The sequence below is a fragment of the Hylobates moloch genome, unplaced genomic scaffold (assembly GCF_009828535.3).
Source record: "Hylobates moloch isolate HMO894 unplaced genomic scaffold, HMol_V3 SCAFFOLD_20, whole genome shotgun sequence".
Classification (NCBI taxonomy): Eukaryota; Metazoa; Chordata; class Mammalia; order Primates; family Hylobatidae; genus Hylobates; species Hylobates moloch.
The window spans coordinates 37,313,348-37,338,015 of record NW_026652295.1 but is presented as its reverse complement, the minus strand read 5'-3'; the positions used below and the strand labels follow the sequence as shown (position 1 = coordinate 37,338,015).

General features: G+C 38.2%; 1 protein-coding gene and 1 pseudogene across 11 annotated transcripts in view; both read right to left on the bottom strand.

Annotated features, from left to right (window-relative positions):
* DNAH8 (dynein axonemal heavy chain 8) overlaps positions 1 to 24,668 on the bottom strand; it is a 309,672-nt gene that overhangs the window by 261,751 nt on the left and 23,253 nt on the right. For all 11 annotated transcript variants that reach the window (XR_009211262.1, XM_058432164.1, XM_058432166.1 and 8 more), the window contains 4 exons: positions 20,833 to 21,009; positions 12,104 to 12,217; positions 6,453 to 6,560; positions 3,558 to 3,659 (listed from right to left, as the gene is read on the bottom strand). Coding sequence is in view for 10 of the 11 variants with exons in the window: in XM_058432164.1 (XP_058288147.1) it covers positions 3,558 to 3,659; positions 6,453 to 6,560; positions 12,104 to 12,217; positions 20,833 to 21,009 (501 nt within the window). In the remaining variant the exon portion in view is untranslated. The remainder of the gene's footprint in view (positions 1 to 3,557; positions 3,660 to 6,452; positions 6,561 to 12,103; positions 12,218 to 20,832; positions 21,010 to 24,668) is intronic.
* On the bottom strand, positions 912 to 2,687 carry LOC116460396 (dnaJ homolog subfamily C member 2-like; annotated as a pseudogene).

Genomic DNA, 24,668 nt, shown 5'->3' with positions numbered 1-24,668 from the left:
GTGACCCCAAAAGTACAGGCAACAAAAACAAAAATAACAAATGAGATTGTATCAAACTATAAAGCTTTTGCACAGAAAATAAAACAGAGTGAAGAGACAACCTATAGATTGGAAGACAGTATTTGCAAACCATATTATCTAATAGAAGTTTATTCCCAAAATATATAAGGAACTCAAACAACTCAATAGGAAGAAAATAAATAACCTGATTTTAAAATGAGCAAGAGGCTAGGCGTGGTGGCTTACGCCTGTGATCCCAACACTTTGGGAGGCTGAGGCAGGAGGATCACTTGAGGTCAGGAGTTCAAGACCAGCCTGGCCAACATGGTGAAACCCTTGTCTCTACTGAAAATACAAAAATTACCTGGGCATGGTGGCAGGCATCTGTAATCCCAGCTACTCGGGAGGCTGAGACGGGAGACTTGCTTGAACCTGGGAGGCGGAGGTTGCAGTGAGCCAAGATTGTGCCACTGCACTCCAGCCTGGGCAACAGAGCGAGACTCCGCCCAAAAAAAAAATTTAAAAAATGGACAAAGGACCTGAAAAGACATTTCTCAAAAGAAAACATACAAATAGCCAGCAGGCATTTGAAAAGGTGCTAAGCATCTCCAATTATCAGTTTTAGTTTTTAAATGCATACACAACAAAGACTGTCCATAAGTCATTTCCCAGCTCCATTTGCATTCAGCAGTTGCTCCTGGGCATTTCATTGCCTTTACCACCTCAACAACTTCCTTATATTGTTTCTTGAGGTCCTATTTTTTCCTGCCAGGCACTGCTCCCTCTATTTTTCCTCATCTTCAGGTGCATCTGAAGGAAGCCTACTTCATGTACTTGAGAGACTATTCCATGTTCTTTTAAAGATTATCCAAAGCCTTTTTTGTCATCTTTTTTTTATGAGGGTGAAGTTTTTAGAGGCTCAATTTTTTTTGCCAATAAGTTCTCTTGACTCCAAAAGAAGAATGCGTGTTCATATAATTGGTAATAACTTCCCATATTGAATTTGTTCATGCAGAAAAGGGGCCTACGGCTTTAATTAGTAACTGCAGACCAATGCTCCTCTGACCAATTTTTACTGCCCTTTCCACCTTCGACAGTTGATTTCTCTGCATTCTTAGATGCTTGTCACACACAAGCCTCCCCTTCCTCTTTCTCTGTTCTAATTGGCTCATTTATTTCTTCCGTTTTTACCAGAGCAGCCATTCCTAGTGTTTTTGTAGATGAGGTATTTCACTGAAGTGCTTTAAACTTGCTAGTTGAAGCCTATCACAAAGTTTTTCCACTTCTTCCACCTTTTTAAGCTGCTCCACTTATTGTCAGAAAAAGTGATTTCAGGTCTTCCTTGAATTTTGAAGGTTTGTATTTTCCTTTTAACGACTCTTTTCTGGATTATCTTTTCCTTTCTTTACCAATAATGCTCGTTGTTTAACTTCCTCTTCTTTCTCCTTAGCTATTCAAGCAGCTTCTAATTCAGCTTGTCTTCGTTTTTCTTTAGCCTCTTGCTTCTTTCATCTTGCTTCTTTCTCGGCTTTCCCTTCTTTTTTTAATGTTGAAACAGAGTCTTGCTCTCACCCAAGCTGGAGTGCAGTGGTGAGATCACAGCTCACCTCACTGCAGCCTCAGCCTCCCAGGCTCAAGCAATTCTCCCAACTCAGCCTCCCAAGTTGCTGGGACTACAGGTGCGCGCCAACACACCTGGCTAAGTTTTTTGTAGAGACAGGGTTTCATCATGTTGCCCAGGCTGGTCTCGAACTCCTGGGCTCAAGCGATCCACCTGTCTTGGTCTTCCAAAGTGCTAGAATCACAGACATGAGCCACTACGCCTGGCCTTGGCTTTCTGTTCTTTGAATTTTTTTATCCTTGTATCACAGCTATGTGTATTATCAACTAATGTTTTCAATTCATTTCTTCTTTCTTTCTTTGAGCTCTTGTTGCTCTGTTCTTTTCAATCCCTCTTTTGTCACAATATTCTGCTTTTTTTCTTCTGTATTTAAATAAGAAGACTCTGTCCAAGCATAAAAACTATACCAGAAGGAATAAAATGATGAATTCATAACACCAGGTTTAGAAACTTTTTTTGGACCATCTGGAATTATTTTCGAATAGTGGGAAAAACACTTCAAAGAAACTGTCCCTTGCTTCACTTTTAGAAGGAACTGAGTTTCCAAATGTATGATCTACACTGTTAAATGCTCCTCTTTTCACTGGCTCATACATTTTATAATTTTAGTGATGCAAGTGAAGTAGTCATTATCCCTTTCTTTTATTGGTTCACCGGCTGCTTTCCACAATGTTTTAAAACCACTGCTCTATGAGCTACTTTGATCTGTCTCTATGTAGCTTTGTATCTTACACGGCTAAGTCCAAGAACTGCATAATGATCCTGATTTTTCCAGTCCTTGGGATCAACTGTTTTCACCCTGAGAAACACAAACTGCAATTCTTCCTCTTCTTATCCTCCAGTTCAGAGGTCAGAGCAAGGGTGATAGCAGTGCCCTGGCCAGGATGGCAGTCAGCACCAGGCCTGCGGGAATAATGGTTCCCATTCTGGGTGGAGGGCACTGGGCCACTTTTCACACTTGACCTCCCTGTTCAAGCCACACACCTTGGCACTACGAAGACCAGGGAACCTGCACACAGAGATGACCAATAACCACTTCCAGATGCAGCCTTCCTGCTGTGGCCATTTCTTTCAAACTTTCAATAAACAGGTCACTTTAATTTTATACAAACTTTTTCAGAAAATAGAAAATACTTCCCCCCACCCTCCCTTTATTCTGAGATATTGATGCCAAAAACACAGACAAGGTGAGCAGGAGAAAGGAAAATTACAGGTTCTCTCTCTCACCAATACAGCTTCCAAAAATCCTAAACAAAAAAACTGTAGCAAACTGAATTTGAGTGTTTTTTAAAAAGATAATTACACCACGACCAAGTTGAGTTTATCCCAGAAATGTTAGGACAGTTTAATTTTAGAAAGTCTAAAAATGTCATCTATCACATTAACAGACTGAGGAGCAAAATTCTATAAGCATCTCAATAAATATATGCAGAAGAAAAATTTTCAAATCCCATTCATAACTTTAAAAAATATATCTTGGTACTAAACTAATCTGATCAAAGATATATTTAAATCTTACAAAAGCATCCAACTAAATCAGGGAAATGTTAGAAACATTGTGTTCCAAACCAGGATCAAAATTAGGATGGCAACTACTACTATGTCTATTTAAGGATACATGGTAATCCTAACCAATGCAAAAAAAGGCAAAAATTTTCACTGTAATGAGCTGGAATGAGATGTAGGGTCCGGAGCATATGAAATGGCACACAGGAGTCTAACACAGGCAGCCATGGAGAAGTTGAGAATTAAATTATACCCTAAGAGAAGCACTAAATATAAAGGGAAATAGATAATAATAATTGTATTCTTTTTATATTCTCAACACTACTCTGTAGGAAGTTTTTTCAGTTAACATATTTTGTGAATAAACAAAGTAAAATTGGGCACGATGGGAAAAGATTTAGTTTATGAAAAAAAAAGTACTTCTACAAACCTGAATTTTCTTCAGTACAACTGGCGTTTCCTGATCCCATACATGGTTTAATCCTCCATCAGTAATATATGCTTTACATGCTGTTACCATTTGATTTGTTACCTGAAATAAATATAGGTACGAAATAATTATATGTAAAAAGAGAAATAACATTTATATATAAATTTCAAACCACAAGCATAAAAATATGATAAAGAATAAACCTATGGGCCAAGTGCAGTGGCTCAGGCCTGTAATCCCAGTACTTTGGGAGGCCAAGGTGGGAGGGTAACTTGAGCCCAGGAGTTCAAGGCCAGCCTGGGAAACAGAATGAGACCCTGTCTCTAAAAATAAAAATAAAAAAATAACATTAAAAAAAAAACTAGAGAACTTGAAATTGGAATTTTCATTGTCAGAATTTTAAAAGAAATTCTACTGATGAACTGACCATCAATTGGTACAAAAATGAAAAGCAAATGAGTGAGCCAGGAAAGGGCAAAGACGGAAGAAAAAAATTAAGAGAAATGGAAGTTAGATGCAAGGGGAGAGAATAAATTGAATGGGTAGGTGTGTTAGTCCATTTACATTGCTATCAAGGAATACCTGAGAATGGATAATTTATAGAGAAAAGAGGTTTATTGGCTCACAGCTCTGTAGGCTGTACACGAAGCATAGCACCGACATCCACTTCTGATGACGGTCCCAGGAAGCTTACAGTCATGGTCGAAAGCAAAATGGGAACTGGCCTCATATGAGAGCAAGCAAGAGAGAGATGCCAGGATCTTTTAAACATCAGCTGTTGCATGAACTCATTACCACAAGGAGGGCACCAAACCATTCATGAGGGATCCACCCCCATGGCCCAGACACTTCCTGCCAGGCCCCATCTCCAACACTGAGGATCACATTTCAACATGAGATTTGGAGGGGACAAATATCCAAACCATATCAGTGAGCTAGGAATAATCCACGGCAAAAGAGGACTGTTTCCCAGGAATAAAGAGAAAGGAAAGTCTTTGGATTGAGACAACTCAGCAAGTGTAGAACAAGAAAAATGTAAAAAAAAAAAAGTTTGAGATTTTAGAAATTCAAAGATAAAGAAAAAAAATCCTAAAAGCTTCCTGGGAGAATAAAACTAGTTACCTACAAAGGAAACAAGAATCAGATTAGCACCAAGCTTCTCCTCAACAATATTGAATACTAGACAATGATTGAACAATATCTTCAACTTCCCAGGAGACAATGATGTCGAATTTAAAATCCAAGTCACACTAACATTTGAGTGATCAGACAAAATGAAAGGGATTTTCAGACATGTAGAAATCCAGGAAGTTCACCAACCTGAAACCCTCTCTGAAAGAATTTTTTCAGCAAAAGAAATAATGAATCCAAGAAGGAAAAAGATGCAGGAATCACAAAACAGTGGTGATAAATAAATTAGCAATACTTGGATTTTAGTCTGAATACTTGTTGATTCACAATGTTGAAAAAACGTTAAGAATAATATGGAACTGTTAAAAAAATTATTCAGTGATACTTGCACAGCAAGAGACTTTATTCAGGACCATTGTGATAGGTATAGGGACCACTGCAATGGGATCTTGTAGCGGGAAAGAGAGACTGGGCTCAACTCTGAACACAGCATGGGCAAGCAGGAATGTACAGCCAAGGGGCAGGATGGGAGTCAGTGGGTGGAAAATTATTAAGAGGAAACATCAGAGGTAAGGGGGATTTTGGTTAAACTGACCTAACAGGATTGTTGCTGAAGATAGGCCAAAGTGATCAGACAACACCTGGGGGGTTGGGGGGAATGAGAACCTGATCAGATATCTAGAGTCATCAGACATCGAGAATGGGGGGTTCTTGCTAAACTGACTTAGCAGGGTTCTTTGCTCAAACTAGATTTTACTAGAAAGTGCAAAGGTGGGCCTACCAGAAGATTCAGAAACCAAGCAAAGAATCTTTGTCAGAACTAAAAATGATCTCAATGTGGGATATATATGGCAAGAATGAGAGAGACAGGTAAAGAGGAAGGATTCTGAGAGTCTTGTCGTATTTAGGACATAGTGATTAAACCTATACTTTGCTTTTTAAAAAAACTTAAAATGTGACTATGACTTTATATATTTCGTTATGCTTGAATAATTTACAAATAAATTATATTCATGTGGGTTTTTTTGTTGGTGGTGGTTTGTTTGTTTGTTTGTTTGTTTTTTGAGACAGGGTCTTACTCTCTTGCCCAGGCTGGAGTGCCATGGTATGATCACAGCTTACTGCATTCTTGAACTCCCAGGCTCAAGGGATCCTCCTGCCTCAGCCTCTGGAATAGCTAGGACTACAGGCACACACCACCATGCCCAGCTAACTTAAAAAAAATTTTTTTTGTAGAGCCAAGGTCTCCCTATGTTGCCCAGGTTGGTCTCAAACTCGTGAGCTCCACTGATCCTCCCACCTCAGCCTCCCAAAGTGCTGGGATTATAGCCTGAACTACCATGCCTGGTCTCATGTGTTGCTTATTTTTCAAATTATTTTAAATAATTAACCACGTGGTGCTACACAGGAAGATTTTACACAAACTATAGTGCTGATGGGAGTAGCTAAAGAAGCACTGTTAATAGTAGATACACTCCTATCTCTTGGGTAGAATCAAAACTATTTGAAATGAATAAATTAAAAAACCACCAGGCACATTTTCTTTAAGTATTGGGGTTTACATCTGATAAACAGAAAAGTACCAATTACTCCCTTCAATTAAGTACAACTGAGTCCAGTCAATGCCTTTCTCTTCTTGCCCACTGGAAGTATTAAAACTCTGAGAGGCACTCAGGCTTCCCAATTCCCTTCCTAGGGCTCAGAAGGAAAGACTTGCTAACTTTTTCACAAGATGACATGTAATTTCCTCCCATAGAAACTTACCTTGATAAACAATGAGGTCATTCTCTCTGAGGTATTATAATACCTTGACACACCGTGAATCATTCTGATGGCATTAATCAAATTTTGTATTCCATGTGCCATGGAAACCTAACATTGAAACAAATTAAGTGAATTCCATCATATGCATATAGTTTTAATAACCAATATTCTATAATACTCAAAACTCTAAACGTACACAAAATAGTACAGCATTTTTATCTTAAAGTCAAATTTTACTAAACGCAATGCAGTATTCTAGACTAGACCCTGGAACAGATAATAGGACATTAGTTTTGACAAACTAAGGTAATACAAGATGTTAACAGGAGAAACTGGGTAAAGAGAATTCTGTGCTATCATTGCAACTTTTCTGTAAATCTGAACTTAAAAGTTTATCTAAAATTAAATTTTAGAGGTGAGAGCCATTTTAAGGTTAATAGTTCATTCTGCTCTTTTTAAAGGTGAAGAAACTGATACCTCGAGGGGTAAAGTGACTTTCTTATGGTCAGAAGCCCAGCTAAAATAGAAATGAGACTAGCATTCATTTTCTTTCATGCAACTCAGTTCACCTTTTAGCAATCCTACCAAGTGCCATTAGGCTCTGAAGATATAGGGAGAAATCCAAACCTATTCATGAGTAGCTCACAGCAAAGCAGAAGAGATAAACACAAACAAGTAAAACAAGTAGAACAAGGTAGAGCAAAGCAGAACAAGTACAACAAGGATATAAAACAATCCCGAACATAAACTGAATGCTTACTATACTCCAGGCACTAGGCTAACAGCGTTAGCATATTATTCTAGGATATGCTGACAACCCTTGAAGGTAGGTTTGATTATGTCAGATATAAAACATCACTGATTGTAAGATTGCACCATTATTTTCTGTGCTATTGAGAAAGAAAAAAGACACCCAAGATGAGGAATCTAACTCCTACATAATACTAGGCCACCCCATCTTTAATAAAAATTTTAAAAAATATTAGCTGGGTGTAGTGGCGGGCACCTGTAATCTAGGCTACTTGGGAGGCTGGGGCAGGAGAATCACTTGAACCTAGGAGGCGGAGGTTGCAGTGAGCCGGGACTGCACCATTACACTCCAGCCTGGGCAACAAGAATGAGGGTCCTCCCTGTTAAGGTAAACATGAAATAAACCAACCATGGAGAACAAGAGAGAAACAAAATGTACAAGCTATCAGGAGGAGGAAAGAAACCAAACTTCTATGAGAATGTATGCACAGGTACTCAACTGCAGTCTGAATTCATATGAATGGCACCAAAATCAAAAACAAAAAAAACACCCTCATGGAGAGAACTAATAATTTAAGGTAGTATCAAGTCACATTCACAAGGATTCACAAAACCTAACTGACTAAAGTATGTCCTGAGTTCAGGGATATTAAAATGTGAAAAAATGTCTTAGAATCTATAAAATAAAGCATTATCATTATTCCCATTTTGCAAATGAGAAAACAGACAGGTAGAGAAGTTAAGTCCCTTTGCCTAAGATCCAACAGCTGTAAGTTACGTAGTGGAGATTTTGAGATCCTGCTTGTAACCATGATGAAAATCACTACAGAAGAACAGACAAAGCCAATGGCATCCCTCCCTTCAAGGAACTTTCCTTTTAATTGATGAGACAAGATAAAATATATAAAATGTTTTTTTAATGGTGATAGAAGAAATACAGCCAAGAAAAACAACCACCGATGACTGTATGGTATGTCCTAGGTGTGGGGTGTAACTATGGAATAATTAAATCAGTTTTATGTGGCTTATGGAAATTAACATCATTACTTTATAGTTAACCTTCTATGTCAGAATTCATATTATATATGGCATCTGTAGATCAAAAAGATCCTAATAAAAATATGCCTAGAAGGAGTCCCTTCCACCCTTGCTAAGTCATGTCTACAAAGTACCACTAAACTCCAATAAAGAGGACTCAGGGATGGCATCAAATGGGTCCTTCAGGAAAAAATGTCCTTCATCTGAACTTTAAAATCACTATTTACAATAATAGCTCCTTGAGTGCACTGTTCTTGTCCATCTATATACAGTGTTCAGATATCTTATATGTCAAACATGTAAGATATGCCTAAAGCACAATACCAGGGTGATTAAAAAAATGAAACATACATAAAACTTATGAACCAGAAATGGAAGCATGAATCCCCTGCACTTTTCCTACCCAAATGACAGTTATAAACTAAACAGCAATTGCTGGTTACTTTTAATCAGAATAAAGAAAATGAGGGGGAAAAAGGAATTGTTGAAAGTACAGATATAGTGGGTGTATGAGTGGGAAGCAATTATATGACTCAATGCTATCAGTACTTCTGTCATTTCAAAAGGTAATGCTTGAAACCTTCCTACATCAGAGAATATAAAAAGCTCAACAACAACAAAATAACAATAATAAGGCACATCCATGGTTAGAGTAATTGAACAAAGCTTTTTAAAATTACTAGGATGAAAAAACATCAGAACTAAATGATTTTTAAATTATATGAATTAAAACAAGTCTTTTGAATCAAGAGGTTGAAATCAGTATACCTTAAAATTTGGAGTCTTGATAGCAATAAAGAGTATTCTTTCTTTCGAGTTTACTTTTTATAATAAAAAGCTTTAAATATATAGAAAAGTACAGAGAATAATATAATGACCACCTACTCCCATCACTAGATTTGACAAATGTGAACATTGTGCCATATTCACTTCATCTATTATTTTTTCACATCAAGAGCTACTTGCAGTAGCCCTGGAGTAGGCTTTAGGTATTATGTGTATTTCATATTTGCATCTTCAAATCTTGTGAGCAATCCGAAATGCTTGTGACATGTAATAATTTTAATTTTTCTTGGAGAGAAATTTTAATTGCTCACATTGTAAAGTTGGGGAATTAAGTCATTGACCTGCCAAGTAAGCCAAGCAACGGCCCTATTTCTCCAACACCATATACAGTTTGATTTTCTTTACCTGGGGTCACGTGCACAGAAATACCTAAGAAATAATATAAATGTTCTTATATTAAACAAATTTTACAAAGGTTCACAACACAAGTCCAGCTACTAGTAGCAGGGGTAAAAACGAGAAGAATGAAGTTTAAGAAAGTTATAATTCTTGGTGGGGAGGAAGGGAGAGAGGTGTGAGCTGAAAAACTTCCTATTGTGTACTGTGCTCACTACCTGGGTGACAGCATCCATACCCCAAACCTCAGCATCACGTCATATACCCATGTAACAAACCTGCGCATGTATCCTCAAATCTAAAATAAAGCTGTAATTTTTTAAACAGTCATCTCTTTGCAAATAACACTAACAAGTTTTAAATAAAATCTATAATCTCTTTATGGACTCAATTAAAAGACTCTGCTTCTAAAGTCTTCCTGTCCCCTCTCATGGTGCTCCCTGATGGATAATGGATTCCTCATGGCAGTAAGAAATGCACTTGTCCAAGACTCTCAACTGACATTTTTCCCTCCCCTTTCATATTAAACTTCTTGACTACTAACTCTCTTGGAATGATTATGAATTGCCTCTACACCCCCTTCTTCTTCAAATCTAAGTGATATAGGCCATAACCTCTTTCCTTCTCCCTGATTCTAGGATGAAACCTACATTGACCCAAGAAGGTTGGTCAACAAAACCATGCGGCCAGTGCTACCACCTACATGGAAGATTTGACTACTTCTTAAAAAATTAGAGTGAAGAATACCGAACACAGGTATCAGACACAAATTAATTTGAAAGCATTGGGCTGTGCACGATGGCTCACGCCTGTAATCCCAGCACTTTGGGAGGTGGAGGCGGGTGGATCACTTGAGGTCGGGAGTTTGAGAGCAGCCTGGCCAACATGGCGAAACCTTGTCTCTACTAAAAATACAAAAATTAGCTGGGCATTGTGGCACGCACCTGTAATCCCAGCTACTCAGGAGGCTGAATCAGGAGAATTGCTTGAATCTGGGAGGCGGAGGTTGCAGTGAGCAGAGAGAGCACCACCGCACTCCAGCCTGGGTGACAGAGACAGACTCCATCCCGGGGTGGTGGGGTGGGGGGAGGAAGGGAAGAGAAGCATTTCAACTTAGAGAATACCTTGAAGAAGCAACATAGTAAAGTGGGAAAATAATACAACCCATAATGCTAGAGATAGCTAGATTCAAATTTGGTCCCATCATGCATCATCATAGAAATGTTCAAACTCGGCTTCCTAATCTTTGAAATGAGGGTCATTGTGCATAGAGAATGAAAACATATTTAAAGCATGTAGCACAATGCCTATAACAAAAGGTCAAGGATTCTCAAGCCTGGGAACATCTTTAAAAATGCAGCTGTCTGGGCAGCCCTCCTGCCTACAAATGATTTACAAAAGAAGTAACATCCAGGAAAAATGGGGAAATCCTGCCCTAAGTTCTCAACAACTACTAGCTTCCTTGACTTCTCCTTCTATTAAATAAAGGATAGAGATTTTTTTAATTTTCATATTTTATATGAAATATTATGAAATACCAGATTATAAATTTGAAGTTAATTTAAACTTTTAAAAAATAAAAGCAAATGGTAGTGCTAACATGTTCTTTAAAGGATCTCTATGGAAATGTTATGAGAAGAGTGGGCTAGAAATTAGAAGATGGGTTCTGTCCTGCATCCCTGACTAGCTGAGTGATGCTAATCAGCTGAGTCACTACAATATGATGAGTTTTGGTTTCCTAATCTGTAAACTGGGAAATATCTACCTTGATAGGCAGCCCCAAAGATGGCCCCAGTGATGCTCACCCACATAGTACTCACACCCTTGTATACTCCCCTACCCACCCAGAGTGAACCAGATTCACTTGCTTCTAGCCAATAGAATACAACAGAAATGATGGGCTGTCACTTCAGAGATTAGGTTATAAAAAGAAGGTGGATTCCAACTTGGGTGTTCTCTCATTCTCTTGCTCACTCTTGGATCACTCACTCCAAGGGAAGCAAGTTGCCAGGTGGAGAGGCCCACTTGGCTAGGGACTGGGGCCTGCCAATAACCACATGAGTGAGCTGAGAAGACTCTCCCCAGTCAGCCTCCCCCACTTCAGATGAGACCATAGCCCCACTTAGCCTGTGGGCAACCTCATGAGAGACCTTGAAGCAGAAGCTCTTAGCTATGCCTTGCCTGGATTCCTGAGCCACAGAAACTCTGACATGATGAATGCTCATTGTTGTTAAGCCACTCAGTTCTGAGGTAATTTGTTATGCAGCAAAGAGTAAGTAATATATTAATATTTGTCTTGCTTATTTCATACTATACTAATGATTCACTATATATTTAAATATGGGTTAAAATATTAAATATAGTTTATCATTCTTCATAAATACATAAGAGGAAAATATATATTTTAAATAACTTTGGGCAGGATGTTTTTCCCCAATATACACATATTAAAGATTTTTAATGCATTAATTATACAAGTCAGTTGCTTAAATTGTACTTTTTTTTTTTTTATAGATGGGGTCTTCTTGCTCAAGCTGGAATGCAGTGGCACAACCATAGCTCACTGCAGCCTTGCACTCCTGGGCTCAATCGATCCTTCCACCTCAGCCTTCTGAGTAGCTAGAATTACAGGTGCGAGTCACTGCACTCAGTTTAAAATAGTACTTTAAAAGCATACTTACTAGGTCATGGTTATAGAGAGGTTGACACACTTTTTCCAAAGTATACAAATATCTGACATTATCTTTGGATTCATTTGCTGTATCAGTGATTCTTGCATCCAAATCACGCCAATTCTAAGAAAAAAAGGTATAAGAATTCTGTGAAACATCCAAATAGATCAGTGTGCTAAAGTTTACTCAGGAAATTCAGTCTTCCCTAATCACACATATATTAAAATGGTAGATATTTAAGTGTAATTAATATATATTTTTCTTATAATACTTAAGACAAAGTTACAACAAGCACCTTAAACGATTTACTAAAACTGAAGACTCATTCTGTTTATAATTAAAATCCTGTCTGTAGGCTTGAACTGGACCTGCTTCTACCAGGAATGACTTTTCCAGGTTAATTATTTGTGTCATTATATTACTCTGGGTCAAGTTATTAAAACAGAACATTATGGCAGGGCATGGTGGCTCACGCCTGTAATCCCAGCACTTTGGGAGGCCAAGGTGGGTGGATCACGAGGTCAGGAGATCGAGACCATCCTGGCTAACACAGTGAAACCCCATCTCTACTAAAAATACAAAAAATTAGCTGGGCGTGGTGGCAGGTGCCTGGAAGCCCAGCTACTCAGGAGGCTGAGGCAGGAGAATGGCGTGAACCTGGGAGGCGGAGCTTGCAGTGAGCCAGAGATCACGCCACTGCACTCCAGCCTGGGTGACAGAGTGAGATTTCGTCTCAAAAAAAAAAAAAAAGAACATTATTCAAAACAAAAACCTTACTAGCAAAGTGAAGTCAATCTGAAATCAACAGTTTCTTGTAAGTGGTCATCAAATAGTACCTGCTTAAATAACTGATTATGAGAAAGTTCTTTCTGTAATCTCTGCTCATCTGTATAGTTTTGCATAATGGAGCCTAGTGAACACACAGCATCCCTTCAAATGTTTGAAGACATTTACCATATCATCACTAGGTCTTTTATTCAAAGATGAGCACTCTGTGTGCCTTTAGTCATTTAATAAGACATTGCCTTTTTTTTTTTTTACTTTAAGTTCCAGGATATAAGTGCAGAATGTGCAGGTTTGTTACATAGTATACATGTGCCATGGTGGTTTGCTGCCCCTATCAATCCCTCATCTAGGTTTTAAACCCTGCATGCATTAGCTATTTGTCCTAATGCTCTCCCTCCCCTTTCCCCACTGATCCCCCGACAGGCTCCGGTGTGTGATATTCCCCTCCCTGTGTCCATGTGTTCTCACTGTTCAACTCCCACTTATGAGTGAGTACATGCGGTGTTCGGTTTTCCGTTCCTATGTTAATTTGCTGAGGATGATGGCTTCCAGCTTCATCCATGTCCCTGTAAAGGACATGATCTCACTCCCTTTTATAGTCATATAGTACTCCATGGTGTGTATGTGCCACATTTTCTTTATCCAGTCTATCATTGATGAGCTTTTGGGTTGGTTCCAAGGACATGGTCTTAACAGCTTCAACCTCTTGGCCTTTCTACTCTGGACACACACAACATCACTCTAAATACATATGCCTCAGGAATGAAAGGAAGCCTTCAGTGTGATCTGGCCAATGCTGAGAAGAGCCAAAACATCACCTTCCTTTTTTCTGGAAACTATACCTCTCATAAAGCAGCCTAGGATCAAGTTGACTCGCATCAGTAATATCATTCTATCAACGGATTCAACTAAAACTGTTAAGTCTTTATCCAAAGTTGATCAATTTCTCTCCTTCAAATTCTTTCAGGATTTTTAACCTATTCTTAATAAATGTTATGTTATTATTGTTATTATTATTATTTTTTGAGACAGAGTCTTGCTCTGTCGTCCAGGTTGGAGTGCAGTGGCGTGATCTCAGCTCATTGCAAGCTCTGCCTCCCGGGTTCACGCCATTCTCCTGCCTCAGCCTCCCAAAGTGCTGGGATTACAGGCATAAGCCACCACGCCCGGCCAATGTTATCTTATTATTAACTGACCACTCTTACATACTTGGGATGATAAAATCAAGTGCCTGCTTGAGAACTGGTCAGAGATGAAGAGGGCATGAAACAGAGAAGTCTACTCAGCAAAAACAGAAATAACATGCTCTGAACAAAACCATTTTAAAAAAACAATGGGAGCCAAACAGTTTGTCAACAAACCCATCCAACAAAGAGGTTGGGATATCAGTATGGCATCCCCACTCTTACCACTGAAGACCTTCTTGGATCTTTACATTGTCATCCAATATATTTCTTTCCCTCCTTCTTCAATGTCATTCATAGATTTGCTACCACATTTGCTTTGTATCCTTTCTAAAGACTACAGATTAATATTTTTAATACAAAATGTCTGAAGGTCACTATGGCAGATCATTAGAGACCTCTCTCCAAGAGCTTAAATTGTATATGCCTTTGACCCACAAATTCATAAATTCTCTCCTAGGGATATGCCTTAGAGAAATTCTCACACATGTGCACCAGGAGACATGAATACGAATGTTCTTTGAATCATTGCTTGCAATAACCCCAAACTAGAAACAATCCAAATGTCCATTCTGGGATAATAGATAAATAAACTGTGGTGCATTCATGCAACAGAATATGATACAGCAATAAAAACAAAGGTAGCAAATGAATATAATGCACACATTAACATGATGAATTCTCACAAATAATGTTGAGTAAAAGTTGGTTGCTGAATATATGATATGACTCCATTTACATACATTTCAAAAATATATAAAACTAAGTCTCAAAACTTGGTATTTTGAAGGAAAAAACTGTATAAACTTATTTCAAAATGTATACCAAAGGATGAAAATACACGAATTGTTAAGACAAATCTGGAAAAGAAGAACAAAGAGTAGATGTATAAAAATTATGATAATTACAAGAAAATGACAAACAGTGGCCAAGCGCGGTGGCTCACACTGGTAATCCCAGCACTTTGGGCGGCCAAGATGGGCAGATCACAAGGTCAGGAGTTCAAGACCAGCTTGGCCACCGTAGTGAAACCTTGTCTCTACTAAACATACAAAAATTAGCTGGGTATGGTGGCACGTGCCTGTAGTCCCGGCTACTCAGGAGGCTGAGGCAGGAGAATTGCTTGAACCTGGGAAGTGGAGGTTGCAGTGAGCCGAGATCGCACCACTGCACTCCAGCTTGGGCAACACAGTGAGATTTTGTCTCAAAAAAAAAAAGAAAAAAGAAAATGACAAACAGTGCTGGGAAAATTAGCCAGCCATTTGGGAAAAAGAATGCTAGCTCAAGAGGTAAGTGCATGACCTTATATCCTGCTTCCCCTCTTACTAACTCTGTGACCCTGAACAAGAAACTTAATCTCTCACTGTTCTATATACAAAATGGGGAAGATAATAAAAAGATCCATTTGATCCAGCTGATGTGAGGGTTAAATGAAATGTTATAGGTAAGATACTGAACACAATGCTTGGCACATAGTAAGCACACAATAAATGTTAGCTGCTATTATTATCATTATTATTAAATCTTACATGATTCACACAAATAAATTCCAAGTTAACTGAAGAATAAAGTACAAAGAAATAAAACCCTAGAAATAGAAGAAAAGAGTAATTCTATTTTAAATTTAGGTTAACCTTAATTTATTCTTCTTTTTTTTCTTTTTTGAGATGGAGTCTTGCTCCCAACACACAGGCTGGAGTGCAGTGGCACAATCTCGGCTCACTGCAACCTCTACCTCCCGGGTTCAAGCGATTCTCCTTCCTCAGCCTCCCGAATAGCTGGGATTACAGGCATGCACCACCACTCCTGGCTAATTTTTGTATTTTTAGTAGAGACGGGGTTTTGCCATATTGGCCAGGCTGGTCTCGGACTCCTGACCTCAGGTGATCCACCCACCTCGGCCTCCCAAAGTGCTGGGATTACAGGCATGAGCCACCATGCCCAGCCAATTTATTCTTCTTAAGAAGGTCTTTTTAAACAATACATGAAAGACAAAAGCAATAAAAGGCTGAAAAAAATTAATTCATCTAAATATAAAAAAATTATAAATGATTCCATTTTTAAAAAATTAAAACACAAGCAAGAAATAAGCACATCTAGCAACCAGATTTTGGTTCCTAAATACTACTCTCCAATAAAATAAACCCAGGCTCCTTGGAGAAGTGCTGATCCCAGGAGTAGGGCAGAACAAATTCAAAGTGAGCCTTGAGCATTTATCTAGTGGTAGAGAGTAAAGAATTGGTCCAAACAGAGTAAGGGAATCAGAAGGAAACACACAAGCCAACCTGAAAGATTTCCCAATGGCCAAAGAGGAAACAATTTGAGCAACAAACTAAATAATGATAGTTATTCAATTATAACCGAAAGCATAAAATAAATACCCATGAGGCTATATTAATGAAAATAAACGATCAAATACATAACTACAGTGAGAGAAGAGACAACTTTTTCTTACATAAGCATTCTGATTAATAAACGTGGAAGGAATGAGGGAACTAGAAAACCACCATTAGCATACCACAGTAATGATTGCCGCAGTCAAGATCCACCTATGAAAGCTATTCATGTAGTTTAAGGTTATCTTCCACAAAATACAATACGTGTACAGTACAGAGACCTGGCAAATTCCACCCTAACTAAATGATCAATTTTAAATCAACAGTAACAAGGCACATCAATATAATGTACCCCCGATAAGTCGTACTGGGAAGAACACATCAACTCTGGCATTCTTACCAAAGATGCATAACCTCAATGTATTCACAAGAAATCATCAGACAAACCCAAATTGAGAGACATTCTTCTAAATAACTGACCATTACTATTCAAAAGTATCAAGGCCATGAAGTACAACTACAGACTAAGGAACTGTTCCATTGGAGGAGGCTAAAGACACATGACAGTCAAATGTAAATAGGATCCTGGATTGGATCCCAGAACAGATAAAAATACGTAAGTGGAAAACCTGGAGAAATATAAATTGTGTGTAGCATCGTTAACAGTATCGTACCAATGTTATCCCTTCATTCTGATCATTGTACAATAGTTTTAAGATGTTAACATTAGGGGAAGATAGATGAAGAGCAGGCAGGAACTCTCTGTACTATCCTGGCTGACTCTTCCATAAGTCTAAAATGATTTCAAGTGTTCAAGTTTTAAAAAATACAAGCCACAGACTAGGAAAAAGTTTGCACTGTAATTGTCAAGGTCCATATGGGGGTCTAGGATTTTACCCTGCTTAGAAGTTAATGCATTAGCCTTTTACTGTTTTATGGATGAAGGGAGAAAACATCAGATTTGGGTTCAGAGACAAGGATTTTATTACATCACAGCAAATGGCATGAGCATTATGTTGCATTTGTTCCCCCATGACCCTAAATATCCGCAAACTGATGCTTGCACCTGCAACAGGTTGTGTTACAGGTGAGGAACACTGAGTTTAGGGGAATTTGTCCTTTTTAGAGTAAGCGATAGTAATTCTGCTCTTTGTCTGAGGGACACGTGAACTGACCCCTCAAGTTTGCTCACTGCAAATACAACTCTGAGAGATGTTCAGATAAAGAGCAGAATGGACCTTGCATTCTTTTCATATATAGTGAAAACATGCAGAGATGCCAAGGAGTCATGGTGAATTACTTCACCCAACAAATACAACAAGTGATTAATATCCATATTATATAAAGGACTCCAAGTGGCTGGGCACAGTGGCTCACGTCTGTAATCCCAACACTTTGGGAGTGTGAGGCAGGAGGATTCCTTGAGCCAGGAGTTTGAGACCAGCCTGGGCAACACAGAGAGACCCTACCTCTATTTAAAAAATTTTTAGAATTAGTTAGGCACAGTGGCACATGCCTATAGTCTCAGCTACTCAGGAGGCTGAGGCAGGAGGATCACTTGAGCCAGGAGGTCGAGGGTGCAGTGAATCATGATAGCGCCACTGCACTCCAGCCTGAGTGACGAAGAGAAGCCTGTCTCAAAAAAATTAAAAAATAAAGAACTCCTATAAATCAGTACAAAACAATGTCTGAATTTTTCTAAATAAGGGAAAGACACAAAAAGAAAATTCACAAAAGAAATATGAATAGCCAGTAAACATGCAAAAACTGAACAACTTCACTACTAACAAGGAAAGAACAAAATAAAACAAGCCATTTTCCATATGTCAGGTTGGCACCCCAAAAATTTTTTTTTAGTTTTTTTAATGAGATAGGGTCTCACTACATTGCCCAGCCTGGAGTGCAGTGGCTATGCATAGGCATGATCCCACTATTGATCGGCACAAGAGTTTTGATCTGCTCTGTTTCTGACCCTGATCAGTTCACCTTAGGCACCCTCATCACCTCACTCCTGGGACATCACTACTATATCGATGCCAAACATAACGTGGACAGCCAATCAACATAGTGCACTACAGCTCTAAATTCTTGAGTTCAAGCAATCCTCCTGCCTCAGCCTCCCAAGTAGCTCAGACTACAGGTGTAGGCCACCATGCCTGGCAAAAAAATAATAATAATAATAACTTAACTGATAATTAGTACTGAAAAGTTGTGGAGTATCCAACCTAAGGAAATATTTGCATATGGACATATAAAAGCTTCAACTGCAGCAATATTTATAAACACATAGAAAAGGAACCATTTTCCTTAAAAAGTTAAGCATAGAGTTAACATGTGACCCAGAAATTCCACCCCTAGGTATAATAACCAAGACAAATGACAATATATATCAACACAAAAAGTTGTACAGTACATGAATGTTCATAGCAGCGTTATGCATAATTGCCAAAAAAATGGGAACAACCCAAATGTCCATAAACTGATCAACAAAATGTGGTATATTCATACAACAGAATATGATTCAGCCATAAAAAGGAATGACATACTGATACAGGCTACAACATGGACGAAACTTGAAAACATTATGCTAAGTGAAAGAAACCAGTAACGAAAGGCGAAGAATCTATAATTCCATTTATATAAAATGTCCAGAATAGGCAAATCTAGACAGAGGGTTGGGGGGAAGGGGGAATGTTGGAAATGGGAAGGTGAGAGCTGAAGGATATGGAGTTTCTCTTTAAGGTGATGAAAATGTTCTAAAATTGGATTGTGGTGATATTTGTGCAACTATGAATACACTAAAAATATCTGAATAGTTCACTTTAAATGGATAAAATATATAGTATGTGAATTATATCTCAGACTTGCAAAAAAAGAAAGGGGAAAATTGGTCCACAAACAGGGAAATGATCAGATAAAACCTAACAGGCTGCATTAACATTTTGGGCAAGGCACAGTGACTTACACCTGTAATCCCAGCACTTTGGGAGGCTGAGGTGGAAGAATCGCTTGAGCCCAGGAGTTCAAGACTAGCCTGGACAACATTTTTAAAAAATTATTTAATTAGTCGGGCATGGTGGAGTATGACAGTAGTCCCAGCTACTCAGGAGGCTGAAGTGGGAGGATGGCTTAAGCCTGGAAGGTCGAGGCTGCAGTGAGCTGTGATCGTGCCTTTGCACTCAAGCCTGGGTGACAGAGTTAGATTCTGTCTAAAAAAAAAAAAAAAACACATGTACCCTAAAACTTAAAGTATAATAATAATAATAATAATAATAATAATAATAATAAATAAAAAACAAAGAAAAAGAGAAAGAAAAAAAAACACAACAACAACATTTTTTTGGAAAACCATACCGCTCAAGCTCGATCTAACAGTCATAACTCTCCAAGATACACTATCAGGGGTGGGGAAGGGAAGTTGAAAATATTATGCTATGACATTTATTTAATTTAAAAGTTAGAAACACAAAACTAAACTATGTCACTTGTGCGTAGTAAACTCACACATAAATACCACAAGAAGTTTGAGGAAAAAACAAAATAGAAAAGTGTGGTTGTCTTTCTGTGCTTACTATTCAGGACACAGAGTTGTGGGTGGTGGGGCTAAGGGCATGTGATTAAGAGAGACTTGTTTTATTCGTACTGCTTAAATCTTTTACCAAAAAAGTATTAGTTTATTTTTCTGTGCAAAGAAAGAAATACATTTAAAGAAAGAAAAAGAAGCCAGGCCCGGTTGCTCACGCCTGTAATCCCAGCACTTTGGGAGGCCGAGGTGGGCGGATCACTTGAGTTCAGGAGTTTGAGAGCACCCAGACCAACTTGGTGAAACCCCATCTCTACAACAAATACAAAAATTAGCCAGGCGCGGTGGCGGCGCATGCCTGTTAGTCCCAGCTACTCAGGAGGCTGAGGCAAGATAATCGCTTGATCCTGGGAGGTGGAGGCTGCAGTGAGCCGTGAACACACCATTGCACCCCACCCGAGTGACAGAATGAGACCTTGTTTCAAAAAGAAAGAAAAGGATCTAGAATCAAGCCAAACTGTAAATAAAGATGACCTCTAGGAAAGGAGGTAGAATCGTGGGGATGAGATGTATTTTACTTTTGACTCTATATGCAGTTGTTTACCTCAATGAGCCTATATTGATTTCTTCATTGATTTACAATTTCAAAAACAATTTAAAAATAAAAGATGATCACTTTCCTAGAAATCACCCCATAGCAGTATGGTCAAAATTGGTCTGTGAAATCCCGAGAAATAAATCTTCATTTCCTCTTCTGGAAATAATTGTGATATATGTAAAAGCCTTACTCAAAGGCTAACACTTCTAAACACGATTCCCCAGTATATTATACTAAGGAGTAGTTCAATAGGATAATTTTCTCGTTGCTTGTTCTGAAGTATACCAAACTTTAAATAAAAAGCCTTTTACCTTTAGCAGTTTGGAGTGTGCGATATTTAGCACATTTATGACAGCCTTACAACTTGGCCCTTTAATCTGCTCAATGATATAGTTGAACTTGGCTGACATGCGTTTCCAGTGTTCCAATTCAGTGAGTGGACCTGAATCATCAGCTTCTTTTCTCATCTGCTCACTCTCAATAAGTACCTGCAATCAAAAAAAATTTATAAAATATAGAAATGTTACATTCTTCTTTGTTAAAATCTGATTGCATCTTTTTGAAGGCAGCTAAAAGTATAAATAATGTTCAATACCAAATAATGTTTAAAAACTCTTAGTAAATGAAGACTAGAGGAGAACTTCTTCAATATGATAGATACTATCTACTAAAATGCTCCAGCAAACGTAATATTTAAAGGTGACAGTTTCTCTTATTTATTTTGGGTGGGGGGGAGGTAGTTTTTTGGTTTTGGAGTTTTTTTGTTTGTATGTTTGTTTTGAGGCAGGGTCTCACTCTGTTGCCTACGCTAGAGTGCAGTGGCACAATTGCAGCACACCGCAGCCTCAACCTCCTGGGCTGAAGCAATCCTCCCGCCTCTTCCTACTGAGTAGCTAGGACTACGGGCAAGTGCTACCACAGACAGCTAATTTTTAATTTTTTGTAGAGATAGCATGTCACTATATTGCCCAGGCTGGTCTCAAACTCCTGGGCTGAAGCGATCTTCCTGCCTCAGTTGCCCAAAGTGTTGGGAATATAGGCATGAGTAACCATACCTGGTCAAAGGTGACATTTTAGAAAATATCACTTTAAAACCAAGGACATGACAAGTTTGCCACAATCACCACCCACTTCTATTCCACCTGGTAATAGATATCCCAGAACAAGACAACTAAAGAAACAGAAGGCATAAGAATTGGAAATAAAAAACCAAAAATGGTATAATCACAGATGATATAGTTTGCTACATTTTTAAACTAGCATATCTAAGGTTGGGAGCAGCAGATCCCACCTGTAATTTCAGCACTTTGGAAGGCTGAGGTGGAGGATTGCGTAAGCCCAAGAGTTCAAGACCAGCCTGGGCAACAAGGCAAGACCCCTTCTCCACAGAAATTTTTTAAATTAGTCGGATGTGGTGGTGCATGCCTGTAGTCCCAGCTACTCAGGAGGCTGAAGCGGGAGGATCACTTAAGCCCAGAAGTTGGAGGCTGCAGCGAGCTATGATCATGCCACTGCACTCCAGCTTGGGTGACAGAATGAGACTCTGCCACAAAAAAAAAAAAAAAAGGAGAAAAAAGGAAAAAAAACAAAAAGACTAAAGACAAACTTTTTACAATTAATAAACGTGAGCAATTCAGTAAAGTTGCTAGATCTATACATAAAAATTAGTATTACTTCTTTACAAGCTATCTTGCAGTCTGAAAATTTAATTTCCAAAAAGATACAATTTACAACAGCAAAGAAAAACAGTGATAAGATAACTAGAAATTAATCTAATGAAACACATGCAAAACCTTTTTGGAGAGAATTTTAAAACTTATTTTACACACACAAAAGACCTACCTAAATGGGGAGGTATATCATGTTCATGGATGGAAAATTCAATTATACAAAGATGGCAGTTTTCTCTAAATTCATGTACACATTCAATGAAATTCTAATCAAAATATCAATAGAGTTTTTCATGATACTTTAAAAATTAGTCTTAAAATTAATTTTGAAAAACAATTAGTCTGAAATGGTCAATGTAATTTTGAGGAAAAACAGAGAAAAGACTTGGCGTGCCAAATGTTGGTTTAGTAAAACGCTACAGAATTAAAGCAGCATACCATAGTATAAAAAAATAAATAAATAGACCAGCGAGATAAACAAAAGGGTCTAACAACTTTATATATGACAGAGGTTATATTACAAATATGTTAGGAAAAAAATGGACTATTAAACAATTTAACAGAGAATCTTAAATCGAGACATTGGCTAACTACAGGTACATGAAAAACACAAAATTAGATTTCTGCCTCACATCATACACACACGCACAATTCCAGATGGATTAAACACCTAAATGTTAAAAATAAAATGGTAACATTTCTAAAAGAAAATGTAGGAGACAGGGTAAAACTAGAAAGAAAAACATGGAATTGAAAAGCATAATTATCAAGATAATAGTTACCACTAGGGGGAAGAAAAGCTGTTTAAAACTGGGAAGAGAAATGCAAGGGCATTTTAAGGCGCTGGTAATGGTCTATGTTTTTTCTTTTCTTTCTTTCTTTATTTTGAGGCAGGGTCTCACTGTGTTGCCCAGACTAGTCCTGAACTCCTGAGCTCAAGCGATCCTCTTGCCTTGGGCTTCCAAAGTACTGGGATTATAAGCATGAGCCACCATGCCTAACCATGTTCTATTTCTTAATTTGTGCAAAGGTTACACAGGTGTTCATTTTACAGTTTGTTCCTTTCATCATATTCATTTTTGTGTTATATTCACTATTTAAAATAAATAAAGAATTTAAGAGAATGTCTTTGTAACACTGGAGTAGGAAAGCGTTTAATAAGTAAAATACAAAAAGCACAGAGTTTATAGTCACTGGGGATAGCTAGGTTGAGGCTGGATTAACATTTGTAATTAATATGTTTATCTACATTAAAAACTTAAATTTCCACATGACTAAAGGCACTATACCAAATGAAACATGATACAATGGGGACCAACACAGGATTAATATCTGGAAAATATTATTTAACCTCCAAAAATGTAGTAAGATAACACCAAGCCATCCAAACAAATAAAGGGATGATACGGGCAAATGATATGAACAGGCAATGATATGGGTAAATGATACAGGTAAATGATATAAACAAGCAATTCAACACAGAGGAAACCAAAATAGCCATTAAATATGCTCAACCTCAATAGTATTTAGGGTAATACCAAGTAAACCAAGATATCATTCTACACTCAACATATTGGCAACAATTAAAAATCTGACAATTCCAAGTGTAACCAAAGATTTTTTTAAAAAAATAGGAAGTCTTGGCTGGGCACAGTGGCTGCAAGAGTTATCCAGTAGGCAATTACCCATTTCAATAACCTAGTCGGACACCTGGAAGCAAATGCTGTGGCCGGCACTCTGAACCCTAGGGGAGTCCTCCAATTTTTGCCACTCTAACTGCGCAGCCCTCCTCCTTAACATAGTTCTAGAAAGGTAAAACTGGAAATGCTTTTCTGTACCTCCTGCCTGGTCAAGATTTTTTCCCCTTGATCCTCACATAACTGAAGATTTTCTTGTTTAGTTCTGCTGTCTTGTGCTGATGAACTAGAGATCTGGGGGGCGGTTCCTAGAGTCCTCTTTCTGTTTAGGGCAATTATGTAATAGCCGATTTTCTTTCACAGTGTTTATAGTGTAAGTTGGAGCCTCTCATAATTTTGACATATGTTGTATTCCTATCATTACTTTTCTTACTGCCAAAAAATTTGACCGTAGAGCTGCGGGCTTGCCACTGTGATGCTGATGTGAAACAGCCTAGTCTGAACTTCTTTGACAGCACAGACAACTCCACTGATTGACCAAGAGGTACTTATTTAGTGTCTAGCACTCTGGCTCTTCACTGTGTCCTTTCCCTCTCTCTTTTATGGAGAGTAGCAGCAATTTAAACATTATTGGAGATAAATGTTGGCTATTCCTGATTCTTCATTCTTTCATTCTCAACCCATATTGTTATGGTTTCTTCCTTGAAGTGAGACATATCTTAAAATTGATTCTAAATGGTCCACAAAGAAGCATGATTTTGCTCTAAAGCCAAAAATTGGCTGAGTTTCAAACCAGATTCTGGAAGAAAGTCAAAGGAGATGCCTCTTCGCTTTACTGTT